Source organism: Camelus bactrianus, chromosome 7 (assembly GCF_048773025.1).
Source record: "Camelus bactrianus isolate YW-2024 breed Bactrian camel chromosome 7, ASM4877302v1, whole genome shotgun sequence".
NCBI lineage: Eukaryota > Metazoa > Chordata > Mammalia > Artiodactyla > Camelidae > Camelus > Camelus bactrianus.
Genome location: NC_133545.1, coordinates 12,280,010 through 12,300,694, shown reverse-complemented (window position 1 = coordinate 12,300,694; position 20,685 = coordinate 12,280,010). Strand labels below are relative to the sequence as shown.

Sequence of the window (20,685 nt, the reverse complement as noted above, 5' to 3'; positions counted from 1 at the left end):
ATTCGAGTACCTGTATGTCTTCGTGCGCGTGTGTCTATGTGTGTTTCAAGCAGCCAGCCCCATTCCCTCCCTATCCTTTCTTACAGACAGACTCACACTCATACACAGACATTTTGGCCTCTTACCAAGAATGTCTTCATAGATGTTCTCCTCCGATAAAGTGCGTGTGAGCCCCAGCTTAGTCTGTGCATACCAGTCCACCCGGCTGTTCTCCGAGGAAGACTGCAGTAAGTCTTCAAACTCATAGGACTTTCTGGGTTGTACAAGATGGAAGGAAAAAAACCAAGAATTCAAATTAAATTAGGCTGGTTCAGAGAGTATATACCAAAAAAAATTTTTTTTTCCTTGCAAAAATATCTAATACTGAATCAACTCTGTGAAGGTGTGAAAATCCTCAAACATGAGATGTGGCTTTTACTTCTGAAAATGTTTATGCAATTATGCCAACAAAAGATTGTACAGTATGCATATAAAATACATTCCCAACTTTGTGAGCAAACATATACATAGAAGATAAAAAGAGAAGGAGGAAGTGAAATACATAGCTGCTATCTCAGGACTGAGGGATGGCTCGTGGCTTCTCATAACTTTCACTTTTTTGGACTTTTCAAATGTTCTACAGAGTTTACAGAGCACACACTAATAACCAGAAAGGAGTAACGCTGGCTAGCTCAGAGCAGACAAGGGGCCTCCCCCTTTCTTTCACCCAAGTGGTCATCTGAGACGCCCCCCCCAACCCCGACCCTGAGCTCTGTGCAGACGTGGCTGGGTCTGTCTGTGGCCTGGCTCACTCTATGGCTTTCTCCCCTCCCCCATCCTACATCCACATGGGCTGTCCCTGTTCTGCTAGTGTTGACTCTAATGTGAAATCCAGCCCCTTCTCCAACTCTCTCTCTCACCCCCTCTCTCTCTCACACAAACACACACACACACACACACACACACACAGCCACTTGCCTTGAGTTTCTATGATTTTTGCAACTTTACTGAACATCAGGAGATCAGGAGATGGGTCCTATTATGAAATATACAAAACATCACCCATCTCACAGGCTCACTCCACCTCCCCCGCTTTTCTACTCTCCCTTCCTATCCTTCTCCAAAGTGACACACGACTCCCTGAAACCCTTGCCCCACTGAGGTGTAACAGCTCCACCCACTCAGGCTCCAGAGGCTCACCTTCTATCCCTTCTATCTACCCCCAAGCAGATTTATCAGGAATTCCTGCTGAACACACCTGGGCCTTCTTTGAATGGAATTTAAGCGAACATGCAGTCCACTCACATTAAACAGGGCATGTCCCTGAGCTGGCTTGGTCCCAGCCCTTCACCCCTCCTTGAACAGGGTTCAGGTGGCCACAACCCTCCTCTGGCTCAGGATTCACAGCTTTTCTCTCTTACCATGTTCACACATGTCTAGCACAGTGCTTTGCACGTGCTAGCTGGCACATTGTAGCTGACTACTCAGAAATGTACAGTGTTCCTGTTTCTTCATCCATACTTCCAACCTCTCCAGCCCCTAAAGAAGGTGCCCCTCTGTAGCTCTAGGATTAAACAAACCTCGATGCAAATCCTGAGTCCTTCATTCACAAGTCTTTTCACCTTGGATGAACTACCTGAGCTGAAACTCAATGTCCTGATTTGTAAAACAGTAATTATCTCATAGGACTGTCCAAAGACTAGAAAAGAAAATGTTGGGGGGAAGGGTATATATAGTTCAGTGGTAGAGTGCATGCCTAGTATGCACAAAGTCCTGGGTTCAATCCCCAGTGCCTCCATCAAAAAAAAATTAATACATAAACCTAATTACTTCCAACTTCCCCACCAAAAAATAAAAATAAATTAAAAAAAAAACAAAGAAAAGAGAATGTTGGTACAATCCTTGGCACCTCATAAGCACTCAATATTAGCTATTATTATTACTGTTGTGGCATTACTTATGAAGCCAATGCTTTATGTGAACATCTGCTTTGTGGAAGGCACTGTGCTCCCGGTTTGATAAATAAGGAGGGGCCAAAACATAAAGCAGTGTCCTTGCCTCAAAGAGCTTACATTCTAGGGAGGATGTAAGCTCCCTAGATGTTCAACCAGCTCACACACAAATAAACAAAACAATAAACTGGGTTAAGTTCAATGACGGAAAGAAGTAGGTTTCAAGGACATCAAGGGAGGCTCAGTTTAGGTTGGGGGATGCATCAGGATGGCCTCCATGAGAAAGTCACTCATCGAAGCTGAGACTTGAAGGATAAAAAGAACTTAGTTGGGGGGAAGAGCATTCCAAGAAGAGGGAAAGGCACGTGTGAACGTCCTGAGGCTACAGAGAGCTTGGTGCATTTCAGGAAACGGCAGACTGACAGGCAGAAAGACAGACATTCAGCAAGCTGGACTAAAGGAAACGGGGTGGGGAGCGCCCTGCAAGGAGACGCAGAACCAGGCAGAGGTCATTGCTTGCTTTCCAAGCTTTGGAGGTTTCTTGCATTTTAAGTCTCTCCCTTCCCACAAGCTTCTTTCTCTCTCTTTGAATATGCACAGGTTTTCTCTATCTTAAAAAACCTTTATTTGAAGCAATGACCCTTGTGGTTCTGCTATTTCTCACCTGCCCTGCAACATTTTTAACGGGGTGGGGTGGGTGCGGGGAGGAGCAGAGTTCGCTGGTTTTTCTTCCCTTTACTCTCTCAACCTATCTGTGTGTGCACCCCTTTTCTGAAGTTCCTCCTAAAGGTCACTAGTGAGTTTCTGGTAAAACCTAATCACTTTCTCGGTCCTTTCATGACACTACAGCACTCGGTTTCCACACCGTAAGGCAGGGGTGCTCAAAGTGCAATCTAGGGGGCCAGGGTTGGGGTGCCAACTGTTTGCTACCAGTCCTTGATGAGATCAGTATAGAAATTGAGACTGTTCAGAAAATTTTCAAGCAATTTGACAAAATAAACCTTAAAAAACCCTGAGGTTTGTATATTGATGTCTTTTTCATTTCATTCCTCTGGTAATTCTTTTTTTTTTGAGAGTGGAGGTAATTAGAATTATTTATTTGATGGAGGCATTGGGGATTGAACCCAGGACCTTGTGCATGCACCCTACCACTGAGCTATATCCTCCCCCCATCTCTGGTAATTCTTTTTCACTATATTTTGCAAAAGTATTGTTTGGCAAAGAACTGGAAACCCCCACACACAAGCCCTCCGGTGTTTGCGGAGGCCGGTGCAGGGCTGCCCTGCCTCAGACAGCTCTTCCTGGGCCTCCCCTGGCAGCTCCCTTCCTCTCCCTCTTTCTGGGCTGTAGGTCCTTCCCAGAGCTTTTTCTCTTTAGGCTCTAAACTTTAATATCTGCACATCTGAATTCATCACCCCTCATCTCTACCCCACCCTCAATCCTGTATGGACCTGAACTGGGCACTTAGGACAGGAGCACAAAAAAGGGCTCTAGGCTGGGTCTCTATGGCCTTAAGTCAGGCCGTGAGGCTGCGATTATCACCTGTGCCCCCAGGGTACCGACTTACGAACAGAAGCTTGTGCCCAAAAGGAGGGGATACCAATCCATGGGCCCCTCTGTCTCTCCTTCAGGTGTCCGGCTGGGAGAGGGAGGACAGAGCTTCAGAGCTCTAGTCTGGGGGTGGGAAGCAGGTCTGAGCTGTTTTCTCTAGGGAATGGGCTGTGTTGAACATTTCCTAGTCCAGTTGCCACTGGCCTAGGCTCAAATTAGCCAGGCAGCTGACTGGGGCTGGAGGTGTGGTGGACTGGGGCCCAGAGCCGAGTGAAATAACTGGCCAGAAGTCCTGGATTTCCCCTGGTGAGCAAACCCGGTTATGTTAGCTAGAGTCCTTAGCAAGTTCACTACCCAGATGCGGGAGGAAAGATGCAAACTGTTCAGAGACCACAGAATCATTCATTCAACATTCACTGAGTAGTGACTAAGTGCTTTTCTTGGATTAGTACATTCAAACTCCACAACAACCTTGTGAAGGATTACTATTATTATACACATGTTATGCATGAGAATACAGGTATGGAGACATTAGGTAAACTGCTCCAAGTCACACTGGGAGAACCCAGAGAATCTCGTTGAAGACGGGTGCCCTTAAAAAGATAGGCACTAAGCAAAGCATGCAAGTAAGGCAACGCAGGAGGAAAGCTGCGGTCACAGTCCCCAAATTAAAACAGGTTGAGTTTCCAAAGTTTGTTCTTAGGAACTTGAACTAATTTCTATATAAAACCATATTATACATTACTGTGCAAGCCATCTATTTCCCTCTATTCTCCATAACGTAACTAAACTGTATGAAGAGATGCTATGAAGCCTCATAAGGAAAAGAGGGGACAGGTGGGGGTCACTTTACTGGAAGCTGAGCAGTCTCTGCCAAATGTCAGGGAGCTCCACTCCCAGTGGCAGAGGGACAGGATGATGGCCACTGTTTATAGGTAAAAGCCTTGACTGCCTGGGCTTCCAGCATGACCCTGGCTAGACTTGGCTTTTCCTTTGATTGCAGAAAGGGGCTGCAGCTGTGCCTTGCTTTGCCATGGAGAGAGCTCTATAATTGTTTCTATTTTTAAAAGTCTCATTTGTGATACCAATGAAGCAATATTTGTATAGGTCAAATTTTAAAATAATAAGATCATTACAGAGTACTTATGAAATTAAATCTGAATAGCTCAAATGTTTTAATAATAAGTTCACCAAAATAAAGATGTTTGTATGCTAAAGACTCTCCAAGTCCCAGTGGATGACTCACTTATTCAGAGCATATGTGACACAATCAAGACTCTGGATCATCTGTTAGGGTTTGTTAGGATGGAATTAGCCTGTAATCCAAATGGCTGCCATCAGACACCCTGGGATTTCAAGCTATAGTCTGAATATTTTTTATGATCCTTCCATATTTCCAAGAAGATGCTAACACAAGAAATCAGCTATATTTTGCATTTGATACCTAACACATAAAAGGTACCACTAGTCTAAAAAAGGATTAGAAAAGCCCACTTTAAAAACACTACAAACTTCCATTTAAAAAAAAGCTGGTTAGTTTTGCAATGTGATGGTATTCATGTTGCAAAACTCTTATTTAATTTGCAAAAGAACTCATCACAAGATTTCTTAAATAGTAGTTCCATTTCTGTATTAAAATGTTGGTTTTCAGGTGACTAATTCCTACACAGGAAGCCTGAAAGACAAAGAAACTTTTAAATAACATGAAGCTACTGTCCATACAAGACCAAGAAGAAACCAAAAATCTTTACATGCCTAGATTCTAGAGCCCGTGGGAAATGGAATTCCAGTTACAAGGTGCGATCTATCATTGACCTGTGTTGGTAACAGACTTGCAAGCGTTAGCTTTACGCAGTTGGTTCCTCAGCGCTGTTCCTATAACCTGCGTAAATGCCTCCAGGGACTGCAGTCCTTCAGTTCTGGGGCTTGAGTAGGTGATTAGGGTCCCCAAAGAGGAAAAATATGATTAAATTAAACACCCAATCACTTTGCTGAGTCTTTTCTATGAAAATATTTTTTAACTTGCAAAAAGGTTTTAATACCTTTATTTACTTATTAACTTTGAAAGAAAGGAAATTTTGAAAGGCTAATGATAACCACATCCAAATTGGCTTTTCTCTCATTTAAACATTTCCACATTTATTCCACATCCAGCTGCACATTTGTAAGCACCTTCTGAGGGTCAAGCTGAGCTCACAGCTGGTGATACATAGATAAGAAGTCCCTGCCTTTGGGGAGCCCACAGCCTGGCAAAGGGCTGCAGCCTCCTCTTAACCTGAACTATTTCCTGGGTTCTCAAATTATCATGCAATTTTGGTACTTCTTAGTTTTAGAGATGCTGGAATGATCTGACTGGTCCACTGAACTTTGCTGATGTGGATTATAACTCCTGTAAAATCCAAATTTCAAGATCCAATGCCAAATACTGTAATTTCAAGTAGTATTTTGAATGTTACTTGTGATTTTTCCGTATTTTTGTAAATGAAATACTAACTTAAGAGCTCATCCCACATCTCCGTTTAGAAGAAGCATGGGAAGCTCAAAATGAACAAATCCAAACATAACTCATATTACTATTCCCCGCACCCTGACGAGGCCCAACTCTTTCTCCAGTGCTGCCATCTCAACAAAGGCCGTCACCATCTGTTCAAACGTTTATTATGCCTTAAACCTGGAAGTCCTGTCCAAGCTTCCCTCTCTATTTCTGCCCACATCTAACCAATTAACAAGAGTTCTGCCTGTAAAGTATCCCTGGAACCCACCACTTCTCTCATCTCCATTGCAGTTACACCACAAGGTAACCCCATTACCTCCCAGATCTTCCTCCCAGCTCTCACAATTACCCACCCTATCCACTGGTGGGTGCCCCTTCCAGTCTCCACGCTGCTGCAGGGCAAGCTCTTAAAAATGCAAATCTGATTGTGTCTCTCCCCTTCTTAAAAACTGTCAAGTGCTTCCCATTGCTCTTTGGTAATAGGCCAAAATCCTTGCCTGGTCTACAGGGCTCTTCCAGAGCTGGCTTGAAGGCCTCCAGGCCTCAGCTCACACCCTTCCTGCTCTCTGGCTCGCCCCTGCCTTTCAGGTCCTCCAGCATGCTAATGCCAAAGCCTTTCTCGCCCCAGGGCCTTTGCTTATTTGTTCACTCAAAATAAACCCTCATCTCCCACCTCACCCCCTTGCCTGGGAACCTCAGGCCTCTGCAAGTGTCACTTCCTCTCCGAGCCTGCCCTGTCTCCATAACAGGCTAGAAAGCCCTGCTGAACATTCCCATAGCACTGTGGGCTTCCTCACAGCACTGAGTGGTTAATTACATAACTAGTTGTGTATTTCTAGCTATTACTAATATGTAAGTTCAGTGAGGGCAGGGTCTCAGTCTAACTCGTTCATTGCTATATTCTAATACTATATAGGTACATGGGAAATATCTGTTGGTTGAATAAATAAATGAACATTTTAAAAGCTTGTTTTTAACTTCCACATTTACTGCTCATAATTTATCCCTACTTTGGGATAAAAAAAAATATTTTATCTGTATTCTTGGAGCTATTTTTCAGTCAGCTGTTTTGAACACATTTCCCCCAGAATTATTTCCACCTAGAGTTAAATTATCTTGGGTAGCCTGAGACCTAGCAAACCCTTAAATGCCATTTAGATGAACTAGAACATAGGGATGCCATGCTCTGCTTCCCTCATCCACCTCCAGCTGCCACAGACTCTCTTTTTGTCTCCAACCCCAGTGACCAGAGGCAGCTGTCTCTATAGCCACCACACCCTCAGGAAGGGCATTCATACCACCAGGTGATCAGAGTAGGGGACTGAGCGAGGGAATGCTTACGTTAGCTCTTAGCTCACACTCTTTTATTGGGTATCCCCTCTGCCAAGTGCTATGACTACCCATGCTGGGTTTCCACTTATCTTTATCCTGGATCCAAAAAAAATGTTAGAAGAAAAATTATCTCTATCCACCATTGTGCCCCAAATGCAAGGATTTCCACCTTCAATTGAGAAGTAAGACAGGACAATCACTGTTCTAATGCAGCGTAACAGTCACCCTCGCTACTCTCATCTCATTGTTTTCCAATGCAACTATTACTAAAACAGATGAATTTACAAAATGAAGCTTCTCAGAGGCTTTCAAAGTAACTTTTGCTCTAAAACTCAAATTAATCAAACAATGTGCCCCTTTGAAGATTTTAAACATTCAGTTTTTAGACATGGTAGTTAGAGCTGCCTCATAGATGCCATACCGACTGAGACAGACTCATAATGACAGAGACAGACCACAGCGAGGCTGGGACATTAACAACTAGACCTGTGATGGTGGAGAGCTGTGGCCCAGCCAGAATGCTGGGGGGATCCCTATCAGTCCTACAGAAGGTGGAAATCATGGAATCAATAACAGTACTGTATTGGTAGCCATATAATGACTGAGGTTTCACCTCCTCAAAAAGTTCTGAGTCTTACACTAAAGCCCCAAGGAAGGGCTGGCTCTACATGATGCCAAAAAACCAGTTGAAAAGTTGAAATTTTGATCAACATAGTTATTTGGTTTCATAAAGATCTAAAAACTCTATCATGTGATCAAATTAAACTAAAATTAAAAATTTGAATTCAAATTAAAACATTTTGGGTATACAGACACATGAATTCAGGATGCTGCTTACACTTAAAACATGATAACTTCTCTTGTTGAATGGCAGCCTTAAGGCATTCCTGCCAAAGTTATTAAACATATGCCATAAAACATACATAACCAAGTTAATGCTGCTGTAGGAACCTTATCTTTGGAATTTCCTGACATTTGAGGGGTTTTCATTTTCCGTTTTAGGATTGAAGGCATAAGTCCTTGCATTTAATTTCCTGGGGCTTTAGAGAAATGAAGAAAGAAGAGAGAAGAAGGAGAAGGAAGGGGGAAGAGGAGAGAAAAGAGAAGAAAGGAAAAAAGAGTAAGGAAAAATAGGAAGAGAGAAAGAAAAGGAAAAGAGAAACACATTTTCTCAAACTGAGAATCTGAATCCATTGGTTTGGCTCTTGCTGAAGTGGACTAACCGGCCTATGAAAATAAGCTGAATATGCTCTCAAGAGCGCACAGCCTGGCCATGTAATTCTAAACCCTCATAACCTCAAAATCCTTAATCATTTCTTTCTTCAACCTTGGCTTGGCTTTCCTGCCTTAGAGAGGGCAGTAAGTCTGCCAAATTCAGAGTTGAGTATTTTCTTTTTTTTTTTTTAAGCGATAGGACCACAATAAAGAACACACCTTGTTTTTTAAGAGTAGAAAGCGAACATCTTGCCCTAATCACCTCCATTGTACTATTTTAAACAAAACGAAAAATCCAAAGCCAAAATTATTAAAACACAGCTGATGCAACCATATTCAGTTTGGCCAAGAAAAATTTCATCTTTGGACTAAAACTAAGTAACTTTAGCTGGTTTTAAAGAAAATGCTGGAAGACTGAAAAGAGCAGATGGTAGCTAAGAGAGAAAAGATAAGAGGAATAACTGTTCACCAGGTTGATCTGTCTGCCTGGTGATGACACAGTTGAAAGAATCTAATTTCCCAAAACCAATCTGCTCCTGGGAGAATGGGCCTTTTTGGAGGAATAGCCCAGAAGGGGCATAGAAAGGCTGCTTTTGGGAAGCATTGGGGTCAGGAGCAGAAAAGTCACAGGAGCACTTACAACCGTGAGGTTGGCACTGGTTTGGATAAGGATTTAGAATGGGAGGCAGATTCAAACTTTCTCAGCACATGAAGAAGGAAGCCTGTAAATTCTTCTATAGATATCACATAAGACTGATACCAAAGCCTGGTGAAGACAGTACAATAAAATCCAAGTATAGACCAGTCCCACATATAGAATACTGATACAAAAATCTTACATAAAATATTAGCAAATAGAATTCAGCAGTACATGAAAAGAATAATAAACGAACCAAGTGGGAATTCATCCTCCAAATATTAGGATATAAATTCATTATTAATAGGCCAAAGGAGAACCACATGAACACATAAAGTTTCTGAAAAGTACTTTGACAAAATCTCATACTCATTCCTAATTTTTAAAATTCTTAGTAAAAAAAGAAATACAAATGAACACTACTTTGACAGCCTGAAAAGATATCTCCAACAAGACTGCCTGAGAGTAGAAGTAATGCTTCTGCTGCGTTGGAGTTAGGGGTGAGATAAGGCTGCCCACTGCTATCAGCACTATTATTTCACACTTATGAAAGTACTAGCCAGTGCAATTCAGTAAGAGAAAGAATTTGAGGTATAAATCAAAAAGAAAAAGGTAAAATGATAATTCTTTGCAGACAATATGATTCTGATCATTTAAGTCCAAGAGAATCAACTGACAAACTATTAGAAACAATAAGAGTTTTTAAAAATGAAAAACATAAAAAATTATTTTCTTAAATACAAAGACCATATGAGAAAAAAGATTACATTACAATAACAACAAAAAGATAAAATACTTAGGAATAAACTTAGCAAATATACAGAATCCCAGTGAAAAGCTACCATATTCTGTGTCTGTGAAATTTGATAGTGATATATAGAACATTTAAAAATACATATCCAGGGGAGGACATAGCTCAAGTGGAAGAGTGCATGCCTAGCATGCACAAGGTCCTGGGTTCAATCCCTAGTATCTCCTCTAAAAACAAATAAATAAATGAACTTAATTACCTCCCCCCTCAAAAAAAATTTTTTTTAAATAGATATCCAATAGTATTCAAGACATTTTGAAAAAGGAGAATAATAAGGAAATGAATAAGAGGTTTATAATTCTTAAAAAGGAGACAAAATGATCATTTGTGTGAATGCATGAAAGTATATGTAGCAAGTCCAAAAAAACTACCAATTATTAGCAACAATAAGAAAATTCTGTAAGCTCTACTAGATATTAAAGCAGATTATGAGGATAAAAAATTTAAAACAGTTTCGTACTGAAAAAGAAATAGATACCCTAAATATTTAAACAGAATAGAAACAGAAAAAAATAATAGCTAACATTTATTGAGCATTTACTACATGCCAGACTCTTTTTTAACTTATAAATATTTACTCATCCAATCTTCACAACAAAGCTATGAAGTGGTTACTATAATCATCTCCATTTTACAGGTAAGTAAAATGAAGCTCAGACAAGTTTAGTAGCTTGTCCAATGTCACACAGCTAGTAAGTAGCAGTGCTAATAAGTTCTCTGGCTCTAGAGTCTTCTCTAGTGCTATATACTGCTTATTACAGCATTATTTGTAAGCTAAGTGTCCATCAGCAGAGGCATGGCTAAATAAAACACAGTCCATCAGTAGGGGAATGGCTAAACAAAATATGGTCTATCAGTAGGGGAATGGCTAAATAAAATATGGTTCATCCATATGATGTAAAGGTGAAAGTTAAAAAAGGAAGGTGAACAAGAAAAAGAACGGCAGTAACATTGAAATATCTCAATGATATCCTAAATAAGTAAAAAACAGTGGGTACATAGCCTGATTTCATTTTTTAGAGAATGTGTTCGTGTGTGTGTGTATATTTCTAAAAATTCTAGAATATTCAAACTTTTTTTCCCCTGGAAGAGAACAGAAGAGATTACATTTTTGGCAGCCCAAAGACTCCTACCTGACAGACCATGGTGAGTAGGAGAATGAAATATCGAATCTATATTTCTAGAAAACTCCTCTGGCTGCTGAGGAGAAAAATCCTGGGGGTGGGGGGTGGGTACAAAATGACTAAGATGGTAGCAGTGGAGGAGAGAGAGTCAGATTTAAGAAAATGTTTAAGACTAGAGCCAAGGACTTGCTGATGAATTAGATTGGGTGTATATGAAAAAGAGAAATCAGAAATGACTCCTAGGTTTTTGGCCTAAGCAAAATACAGGATGACACCATTTAATAAAACAGCAACTATTTTGAGAGGGGACCATTCATTAGTGGGGGCCTGTATTGATCATTTAGGTGTGGACATATTAAGTCCAAGTTATTAGATAACCAAATGGAGACCCAAGCAGGATATGACTATACAAACCTGAGGCTGGGAGAGAGTCAGGGCCAGAGATATATTGGGAATCATAAGCATGTGACTGACATTTAAAACCATGGGACTGGGTGAGATCATTTAGGGAGTTAGTGTAGAAGCAAGAGAGGTGACCTGATCCTGGTTGGGGTGTGGAAGGGTTGAGGGAGGATGTTATTCTGACATGTGGAGGGAAAGGAAAATGGAACTGAGCAGGAGAAGCCAGTGAAGTATGACAATCAGGAAAGCATTGGTTTAGAAGCCAAGTGAACACAGTGTTTCAAGATGGTGCAAGTCAAGTTGTTCCTCAAATGCTAAGAGAGGTCAATCAAGAAAAGAACAAAGAATACAAAAAAAAAAAAAAAAAGAAAAAAACAAAGAACTGGCAATTGGATTTAGCAAGATGGAGGTCGCAGGTGGAACTGGACAAGAGCAGTTCCAGAATAAGTGGCCAAAGCCCAACTACAGTGAGTCAAGATAAAATCAGGAGGTGAAGAAGCGCTGACAGTAGGTACAGACAACTGCTTTGAGAAGTTTTTCTCAGTAGCTGGCTTCCAGATTAGTAGGTTAGCATGTTACAGAAATAGACTAGAAGTTCGGTTTCAAAACAGAAAAGAAATTGTTTCCAAAGCACAGATTTTAACTTCAAGCATTCACATGTTTTATTATCTAAGGTATTAATATTATAAAATACTTACTGGTGGGGGGAAGGCATAGCTCAGTGGTAGAGTGTGTGCTTAGCATGCAGGAGGTCTTGGGTTCAATCCCCAGTACTTCCATCAAAAAAAGATAAATAAACCTGGTTACCTCCCCACCCCCCCAAAAAAGAAAATAAAGAAAAAAGTACTTATTATGTGAGTGTCTGTATGTATAAGTGAAAAAACTGAGGCCTCAAGAGGTTAAGTAACTTGTTCAAAGTCACACAGATGGACCACGCTAGGGCCAGGGTAGACTAGGCAGTGTGTTTCTACAGCCCATATCAAGAAAAAACAGGAAAGGAACAGCCAGGAAAGACTGAGCACCACACACTAGTTGGGGATGGTAGTAGCAGCATGAGCGTCAATTAGCACCAATTTGCAGATTGCCAGTAATACAAGTTTTCATCTAACTCTTGGTTACTGTCTGAATTACAAGTACTTAAATCCAAAGGGTAATTTTTCAAAGCAAATACTCTTTTTTGAGGACAAGGAACAAACACAAAACGTATGTTATCAGTTATCACATTTTCAGGTTTAATCAATGAACTATCTTAAGCTACGAACAGCCTCGACTAACTATAAGATCCATCAGTTTAATAAAATAAATAATGAGGCTGAGAACAGACAGCTGCGATTCGGCATAAAGGACTCCAGCAGAGAGTCACCAGTCACCTACCTGTGGTCAGCACTGGGTTTCGGTCTCCCGTTCCACAGTCTTCTGTTCACAGAGGAAGGCGGGGGAGAAGAGGGCAGGGGCGGGGGAGGTAGAGAGGGCAGAGGAGGCAGGTCCCTTTTATCCTTCCTGAAGCTGATGCCTGGGTTCCCATCCTTGTCCCCCTCTCCATCATGTTTGAAAGTTCTCCGGGGTTTGGGCAGAGGGTTAATGAAGGGTTTAAGGGAGGAGTTTTCTGAGCCCCTGTACACACTCTCCAGGCCCTGGTCGCAGGGCCTTCCACACGAGCCTTTCCTTTCCTCTGCAGCCTCAGGGGCGGATTCCCTGGCTTCCAGGTCCAAGTGGTGGGACCTGAATTCTGAGCCACTCCCGCCTCCACGGTTCTCAGGAAGGATGGGCACCTCCTCGGCCTTGTCTGGCAGGCAGTGTGGGGAGTAACAAGTGCCTGGTAACTGGGGATCCAACCCTGCAGAGCCATCCTTCAGCGCCTGCTCAAGTTTCTTGACCTGCTTCAGCACAGAGAGGCTATCATTCTGAAAGCGCTGTTTGCCCAGCCTCGGCTCTCGGCCTCTACCCACGCTAGGAGCCAGCTCCCGGGCTGGCTGGCTTAGGTCTTGCTTCCGCTCTGCATCCTGTGCCCCGACTTTCACTATCCCTGTATTCCTCTCATTCTCTTTACTCTCTGTTTCCTGCCTTGTTCCATTCTGAGCCTCTGTGACCCGAGTCCTCGCACCATCACCACATCTCCTCTCCATCTGTACACAGGACGGCAGGTAATCCTCTTGCCCGTCTGCTTTCCTGCCAGGAGCAGGAGTGGGCAACTCCTTTTTCCCTTCCCATTCTGATATCTTGTCCTTTATGCTGAGGGACTTGTGCCGGGCCCCGCCTCGGGCAAGAGGGCAGGGGTTCTGAACACCATCGAGCTGCCTCTTGCCGGCCCTGCTGGCTCCTTTAGCACTGAGATCTGAAGCTGGGTCGCTGATGATCATATCTGAGCTGAACATGTTCTGCTGAAGACAGTCCACTCGTGACTCTAGCATCGGGTTATTGAGGCTCTCCAGCGGGCTCCTCTGGAAGGGTGAATCCTGATCAGTCTCTAGCAAAGGAATGGAGGACTCAAATTGCTGCCCTGGAGGGTCTTCCCCAGCCTTTGGACCTTCCACCTTGACCCTGAGCAGGAAAGACAAACACTGGGTGAGGGATTCTTGGTTATTGTTCTTGCCTAATCATACAGATTTGCTAGAATTTATATATAAATGTTATATACTAGTGGCAAGTCACAAACATTGAAACCACCATTAAAAAAATCACTTTTATGTTTTTCTTGGGGAGACAGCATGGTGGAACGAAAAGAGCTATTGGGTTGTGGAGTCCAAAAAACTTGGGTTTAAGTCCTAATTCAACCACTGACCAGCTGTGTGACCTTGAGTAAGTTTCTTAACTTCTCTAAACGTTAGTTTTCTCATGTCTGAAATGAGAATAATAATAATAATAGATAGATAACAGGGTGGCTGTAAACATTTAAAAAGCCTGCCCATGTAAAGCGTCTAGTGTGTTGTAAGTATACAACAAATGGTAGTGATCACTATTATTAGCTTTTTCCTCTGACGGAAATAGGAGAGGTTCATGAGATAGAAGATTATATAGTCTAAGATTCCTCTTTTTCTATTATCAACACATGGTCCTTTGGAGTGACTAAAAATTAAAACGCCATAGGTCATGAAGTTTTTGTTAATTCTGGGCTTGATAAGTTGTCCTGATTTGAGTGGGCAAAGCCACAATGATTGGCTGCATTCAAATTAAACCTCCCTTAGAATGTGAGCCTTACTGGACTGGTCTCTCCATGAGAACAGGGATTGTTTTGTTTTGTTTTGTTTTGAATTTTGGCCTGTTTTGGCTACTGTTGCATCCCAGCACCCAGAACAACACCCGGCAGAGTAGGTGGTCAATAAATATTTTTTGCATGAATGAGTAGTAAACAAGCATGGCCTAGAACTGCACTATCCAGTATAGCAGCCACTAGCCACATGTGGCTGTTTAAACTGAAATCAAATTGAATTAAAGCTTCAGTTCTTCAGTTCTTCATCCGCACTAGCCACATGTCAAGTCGTCAGAAGTCACATGTGGCTAACAGTTACTGTAGTAGATGGAGCAGAAGAACATTTTCATTATTACAGAAAGTTCTGACCTAGCATGTCCCTGTGGGGATACAGGCCTCCAAAATGTGACTTGAAGAGATTAGTTAGTGACATGAAGATGTTAAAAATTATTTTGAAAGGAAAACAAAAGGATATTTTAAGCTATTCTAATGAGGATGGGAGGATCTGTGTTTTGAAATGCAAAGCATTCTTCCACCAGCAAAGGTCATGACAGCACAGTGAATTTAGATATGCCAAGATTAGCAAGCACACATGGGCCGACTTCATGATGCACACTTCCTGAATACATAGATCTGACTATTTAGGAATTCAGAAACTCCAGTTAAGGTTCACATGAGAGACGAATAATTAGCAATTTCATGCATCCTATTAGTATTTAGTTTTCTACTCCAAAGACTAATGGTTGTTTATGTAAAGACTCCCAGGCCTGGGATATTAGCATGTAAATTATGTTGCTGTTCTCAGTTGCTCAGCATAAATTAGGAAATTGTGAAACTGCAAACAAATTTTCATATGTTTCCTATGGCTATCAAAGCAGAATTCCTTATTTAAATAAACAATTAGCATTTATAACAGAGTGCCTACAAAAAGGAAACACATTTTTTAATTGTTCTGTCACCACAGAGGACATTTGCATGAATTCAGATTTTAGTCAGAAACAGCAGCAGAATCAGTTTGTTATATTATTGAGAATTCAAAAGGCAGAAATTAAAGTCCTTGCTCTCACGATGCTAGAGGCAAGGGGAAGAGACAGGACAGACACATAAAAACACAATTTGGTGTTCATGCTTAGTGACAATTGATGATATAATATATAATCATTAATACCATATGTACTGTCAAACAATATTGACAGTAGATAAATACATGGCTTTAGAGTCAGAAGAACTTGGGTTTGGACCTTGGCTCCATTTTTTTTTCTCCTTAAAATAAGAACCCCATCTCCCATCTCTAGACTGGAACTTAACTGGTGCAGAGTCCAAATTTATCTTGTTTGCTGTACCCAATACATAGCAGGTAGTCACAAATAAAATGAATGATGATCCAGCAATCCCACTCCTGGGCATACATCTGGAGGGAACTCTAATTTGAAAAGATACATGCACCCCAGTGTTCACAGCAGCACTGTTTACAATAGTCAAGACATGGAAACAACCTAAAAGTCCATTGACAGATGACTGGATAAAGAAGTTGTGATATATTTATACAATGGAATACTACTCAGCCATAAAAAAGAATAAAATAATGCCATTTTCAGCAACATAGATGGACCTGGAGAAGTAATTCTAAGTGAAGTAAGCCAGAAAGAGAAAGAAAAATACCATATGATATCACTTATACGTGGAATCTAAAAAAAAAAAAAAAGATGAACAAACTTATTTACAAAACAGAAAGAGACTCACAGACATAGAAAACAAACTTATGGTTGCTTGGGGGGAGGGGGTGGGAAGGGATAAATTGAGAGTTTGAGATTTGCAGATACTAAGTACTATATATAACATATATAAACAACAAGTTTATACTGTATAGCACAGGAAACCATATTCAATATCTTGTAGTAACTTATGGTTAAAAAGAATATGAAAACAAATATATGTATGTTCCTATATGACTGAAGTATTGTGCTGTACACCAGAAATTGACACATAATAAATTGACTATATTTCAATAAAATATATTTTTAAAAATTAAATAAAATCCATCCAAGGCGGAAACTTGACTTTAAATAAATAAATAAATAAATAAATGAGTGAGTGAGTGAGTGAAGGGATGAGTTCATATGTGCCCAGAATACAGCACACATTATAAATCTTGGTATCAATAAATGGTAACTCATGTTACTGTAATGATTATAGTTATTGTCTAAGATCCCAAACATCTGGAGTGACTTCACAACCACTGAAGAAGGAAAAAGGCTGGCTTCCTGGAAAACCATGCTGGATTAGAAATCTCAAGTAAGGGTGGCAAGGATGATGAGATCAGGGGCAGAGTGCCTTCTCTACACGGTTGCTGCACCCAAGAATTTCTCGAGTTCTCCTTTCCAGGATTGTATGGCCCCAGAAGGGCCTCTGGACTGGGACGCGTAGTTGTGAACAGCTAAGCGAGTGCCAACTCTGCTGCCGAACGTGAGAGGGTATCAGACGAAAGGGCTCCATTTGGGGAGAGAACAGCCCTGCTAATACAAGATGGGTAAAGCTGGCCATGTGGACAGATGCAGCTGCAAAGATTTAGGGCTCAAGGACAGCTCAAATACTTGTGCATCCCAGTCGTTAGAAAAATAAACCCTGGACTGGAAAGCATACATGAGGACGGGGCTGAAGTGGAAAGGGATTCTCCTCTCAGTACGCTGGGCACCAGTCAGACCTTCCCTTGGCCTCTCTGGTCCAGGCTGATAACTGAGCACAGTGCATGGAGATGACTGACGGAGGCTCATCACAACGACTCGGAAAAGAACGCCCCCTTAGTCCAGGGAGGGGGATTCGTGAGGAGGGAAAGGCAGTAGGGAAAGGAAGGAGACTGAGAATCTGGGCCAACTTCCGCACTCTCAGGGGAGAAAAGTTCTTACTTGTCAGCCAATCTGTAGCCCAGGTTTTCAGTCTGGCTGTGGCTGCCCTTGGCCGGCCTGCACACTGTCATCATGTCAGCACCAAGAGGAGCTCCAAGCCGCCTGGGAAAACAGGGATGCACACTCAGTGAGCCATGGCAGCAAATCTAGAGCCCATGCCCCAAATTATTTATCCCTGATGGAGTCCACCCAGCAGTGGGTGACGGGAAGGTACCATTTAGAATCCCTGGCCCAGGAAAGGCGGGGCAAGGGAAAAGAATCCTGAGGCCCACCCAGATTCAGACCCCATGCCAACTCTTCTTGTGTGTGTGTGTGTGTGTGTATCTTTTAGATAAGGTAACCGAAAGTTTTAAACATATAATCTGAGAAAGTAAAACGTAAATACCAGCATGACCTGACACTTCTTCAAGGTTTTCTAAGAACCTGTGATGAGTTAACATGCCCCAAAGAAGGCAGGAGCTGTTACTTTATTTGAAACAAGAAATAAACCACCTGCTAAAGCAGAAATACCTACACAGAGGTGCTCTTCTGCTGCCCCTGACCCCTGATGGTGGGCATAAACCCACACTGTCCTTGGCTTCGAAGCCCTGCACAGAGATCCTCCCCTAGTGGCTCCAAACCCTGGAGGAAGAAATGCCTAGCCACTAGGTCATCTCTCTGGACTAAAGAAAACTCAGAGATGGCCCCAGCAAACTCAGGAATCCCACTGAACATCTCAAACCTGAAAGATGCTAAGGACCTTGTGGATACCAAAGCAGGAGCTTCAGCAGAGAAGTAGCACTTTTATAATACTCCAGTGCCTGATGTCCAAATGAACTGAAGTAGCTGATGAAAATGTACTATTTCAGTACAAGTCTCTACAGAACTCTGTCTCTCAACGTGAGGACAAATGGACACTGCTCAGGTGGAGGAAGCTAGGAAGATGAGACCCACTGGAAAACATCAACAGGATGCGCTGCACAATTTTTCTGTAAAGCATGAACACCGCATGACGGGTCCCTCATGGTGGAGAGGAGGTGACGCCTTGATCAGAGGTTCAGAGAGCACTGAGACCCTGGAGACTCCCTTGTCTTTTTCATGGAATCTCCCAGGAATCTTCCTTCCAACTCCTTCTCAAGTTTCCGAGATTCCTATCCCTTTTCCCAGGATAATTAACTTGCCAGGTGATGGGGTGGCTGCCCAAGGCCCTGGCCTTAGGCATCCCCTCCCCACAGGAAATCAAAGGGCTGGGCTTTAAGACATGCACATGACTAATGGGAACAAGGAGAGGAAAGCCAGAGGGAGAAGGAGAAAAAGAAAAGAAGAGTGAACATGGGCAATAAGTTAAGAAGAGGGAGGGCAGGAAATGGTGAGCTGAGAAACCATCCAGAGAAACTGTGTTTGGGGAGGAGGACAGAGCTGGGGCCTGCCCACGGAACTCAGCTGTCCCCTTACCCAGTGACGCGGCACCCTGCATTTTGGAACATGTCTGTGTTGAAAGCAAGCCCAATTCTTTAAAGAAGCCAGGCTCCAGGCTTCTCCCCTCCTGCTAGGGAGGAGAGCCCTGAAAGGCCTTTCAGGGACAGGAAGGAAATCACTGCTCTTCTCACAATGCTCTGCAAACTTCTGGAGCCTCGCCATTTGGCTGGGCTGACAGACACTGCTCCTCTGTCCTGTTTCTGGCAGAAGGCCCCATCAGACTCAGGGATAACAGCCACTCCCCACTGGCCCCTACACGTCCGCACTGTGTCTCCACACAGACCAAGCCTATGGTGATGCAGCCTTGTTCCACGCGAGCAGCAATTCTCTCTGCCCACCCTCTTCTTTCAAGCTCACATCCTGTTACAGGCACAACGAGCAGGTGCCAGGCCCTGTGCAGGATGCTCCAGAGATTCAAAGATGAGCACGACATGCTGTCTGCCCCCAGAGAGAGCACCAGGACTGTGCCTGGGTCACGATCAGCCACATAACTCGCTCTTCTCCCTGAGGGAAGTTTCCCTATGCTTCCCAGGAAGCCACAGCTTTTCCAAAAAGCACAAAGCCCACTGTGTCTAATGCACAGAGAACCATGTATGATCTTTGAGGTTAAAGATCCCGAAAAGCTCTTAAACAACATAGTGCTTAAGTGAACTCGATTCCCACCAGGCAGTAATAACTCCCAGCCCAAAAACCGCAGTGTCTAGAGAAATAGCTAATGCCATAGTCTGAGAAGCAAGTACAAGTGGGCACCAGGGGTGGCACTAAGAGGGGCACGGAGTCCCCTGCACACTCAGCAATCAGCCCACCAGCATTTCTGAATTCACAGAAGAATGGAAGATGCTGCTCCTACAAGACTCTGACCCTTCCCTCTTTGTCTCTGATGTTTAAATGTCATTAATTAGGTGAGAAGCCTAGCCTAATTTCCCAGGTGGCATTACTCTGTGAGCACTGAAATCACCATGATAAACTTCTCTATCACTTTGCAGGTCTGGGGTCCCAAGGTGGAGCTGCTTCCCAAAGTGTGATCCACTGAAGATCTGTTCCAGTCCAACTGGGAACCTTGTCAGACATGTAGATTCCTGGGCACCCTTTCAATATACCAACACCAACTGTCTCAGGGCTGGCCTGGAATCTGCACTTAAATATAGCAAATCAATGGCCTCAGATGATTTTTACACAACCCAAGGTTTCTTATTTCTTCCTAGGCAATTTGGCCTCGCCATCCAAACAGACTGGCCTGCAGGAGGTATTATGAATGCATGACGAGTAATAACACATTTTCCCACTCAACTGCTTGCCACAAAAATAGAACTTCCCATTCACCAGATGAGCTTAATTAGTACTAATAATTTTAATTAGAATTAAAATGTCATGCAAAATTTTAAAGCTAGCTGATGGGAACAAGAAAGTTCATATGTTTTCTGCACATTCGAACATTTCCGTAAGTTTTTTTTAAACTGTCTTACAAATTAAAGAAGATATTTTTAAAACACCAACATCTACAGCTGATTATGTTTATCAACCTAGTGCATAACTGAATCCTGTTTTTCTCCTTGCTAAGCTAAATACTGTAAAATCTGTTCTTGACTCAAAAGTTCTCTTTGGGCATCAATGTCAAGTTGACTGGAGGGCTC

The 20,685-nt window shown here is 42.5% G+C and overlaps 1 protein-coding gene across 7 annotated transcripts in view; it reads right to left on the bottom strand.

Moving 5' to 3' along the window:
• DENND2A (DENN domain containing 2A) overlaps positions 1 to 20,685 on the bottom strand; it is an 84,694-nt gene that overhangs the window by 44,313 nt on the left and 19,696 nt on the right. For 6 of the 7 annotated variants that reach the window (XR_012508053.1, XM_074366913.1, XM_074366911.1 and 3 more), the window contains 3 exons: positions 17,594 to 17,695; positions 12,872 to 14,038; positions 126 to 253 (listed from right to left, as the gene is read on the bottom strand). Coding sequence is in view for 6 of the 7 variants with exons in the window: in XM_074366913.1 (XP_074223014.1) it covers positions 126 to 253; positions 12,872 to 14,038; positions 17,594 to 17,667 (1,369 nt within the window). In the remaining variant the exon portion in view is untranslated. The remainder of the gene's footprint in view (positions 1 to 125; positions 254 to 12,871; positions 14,039 to 17,593; positions 17,696 to 20,685) is intronic. The other variant, XM_074366912.1, reaches the window with a different exon arrangement.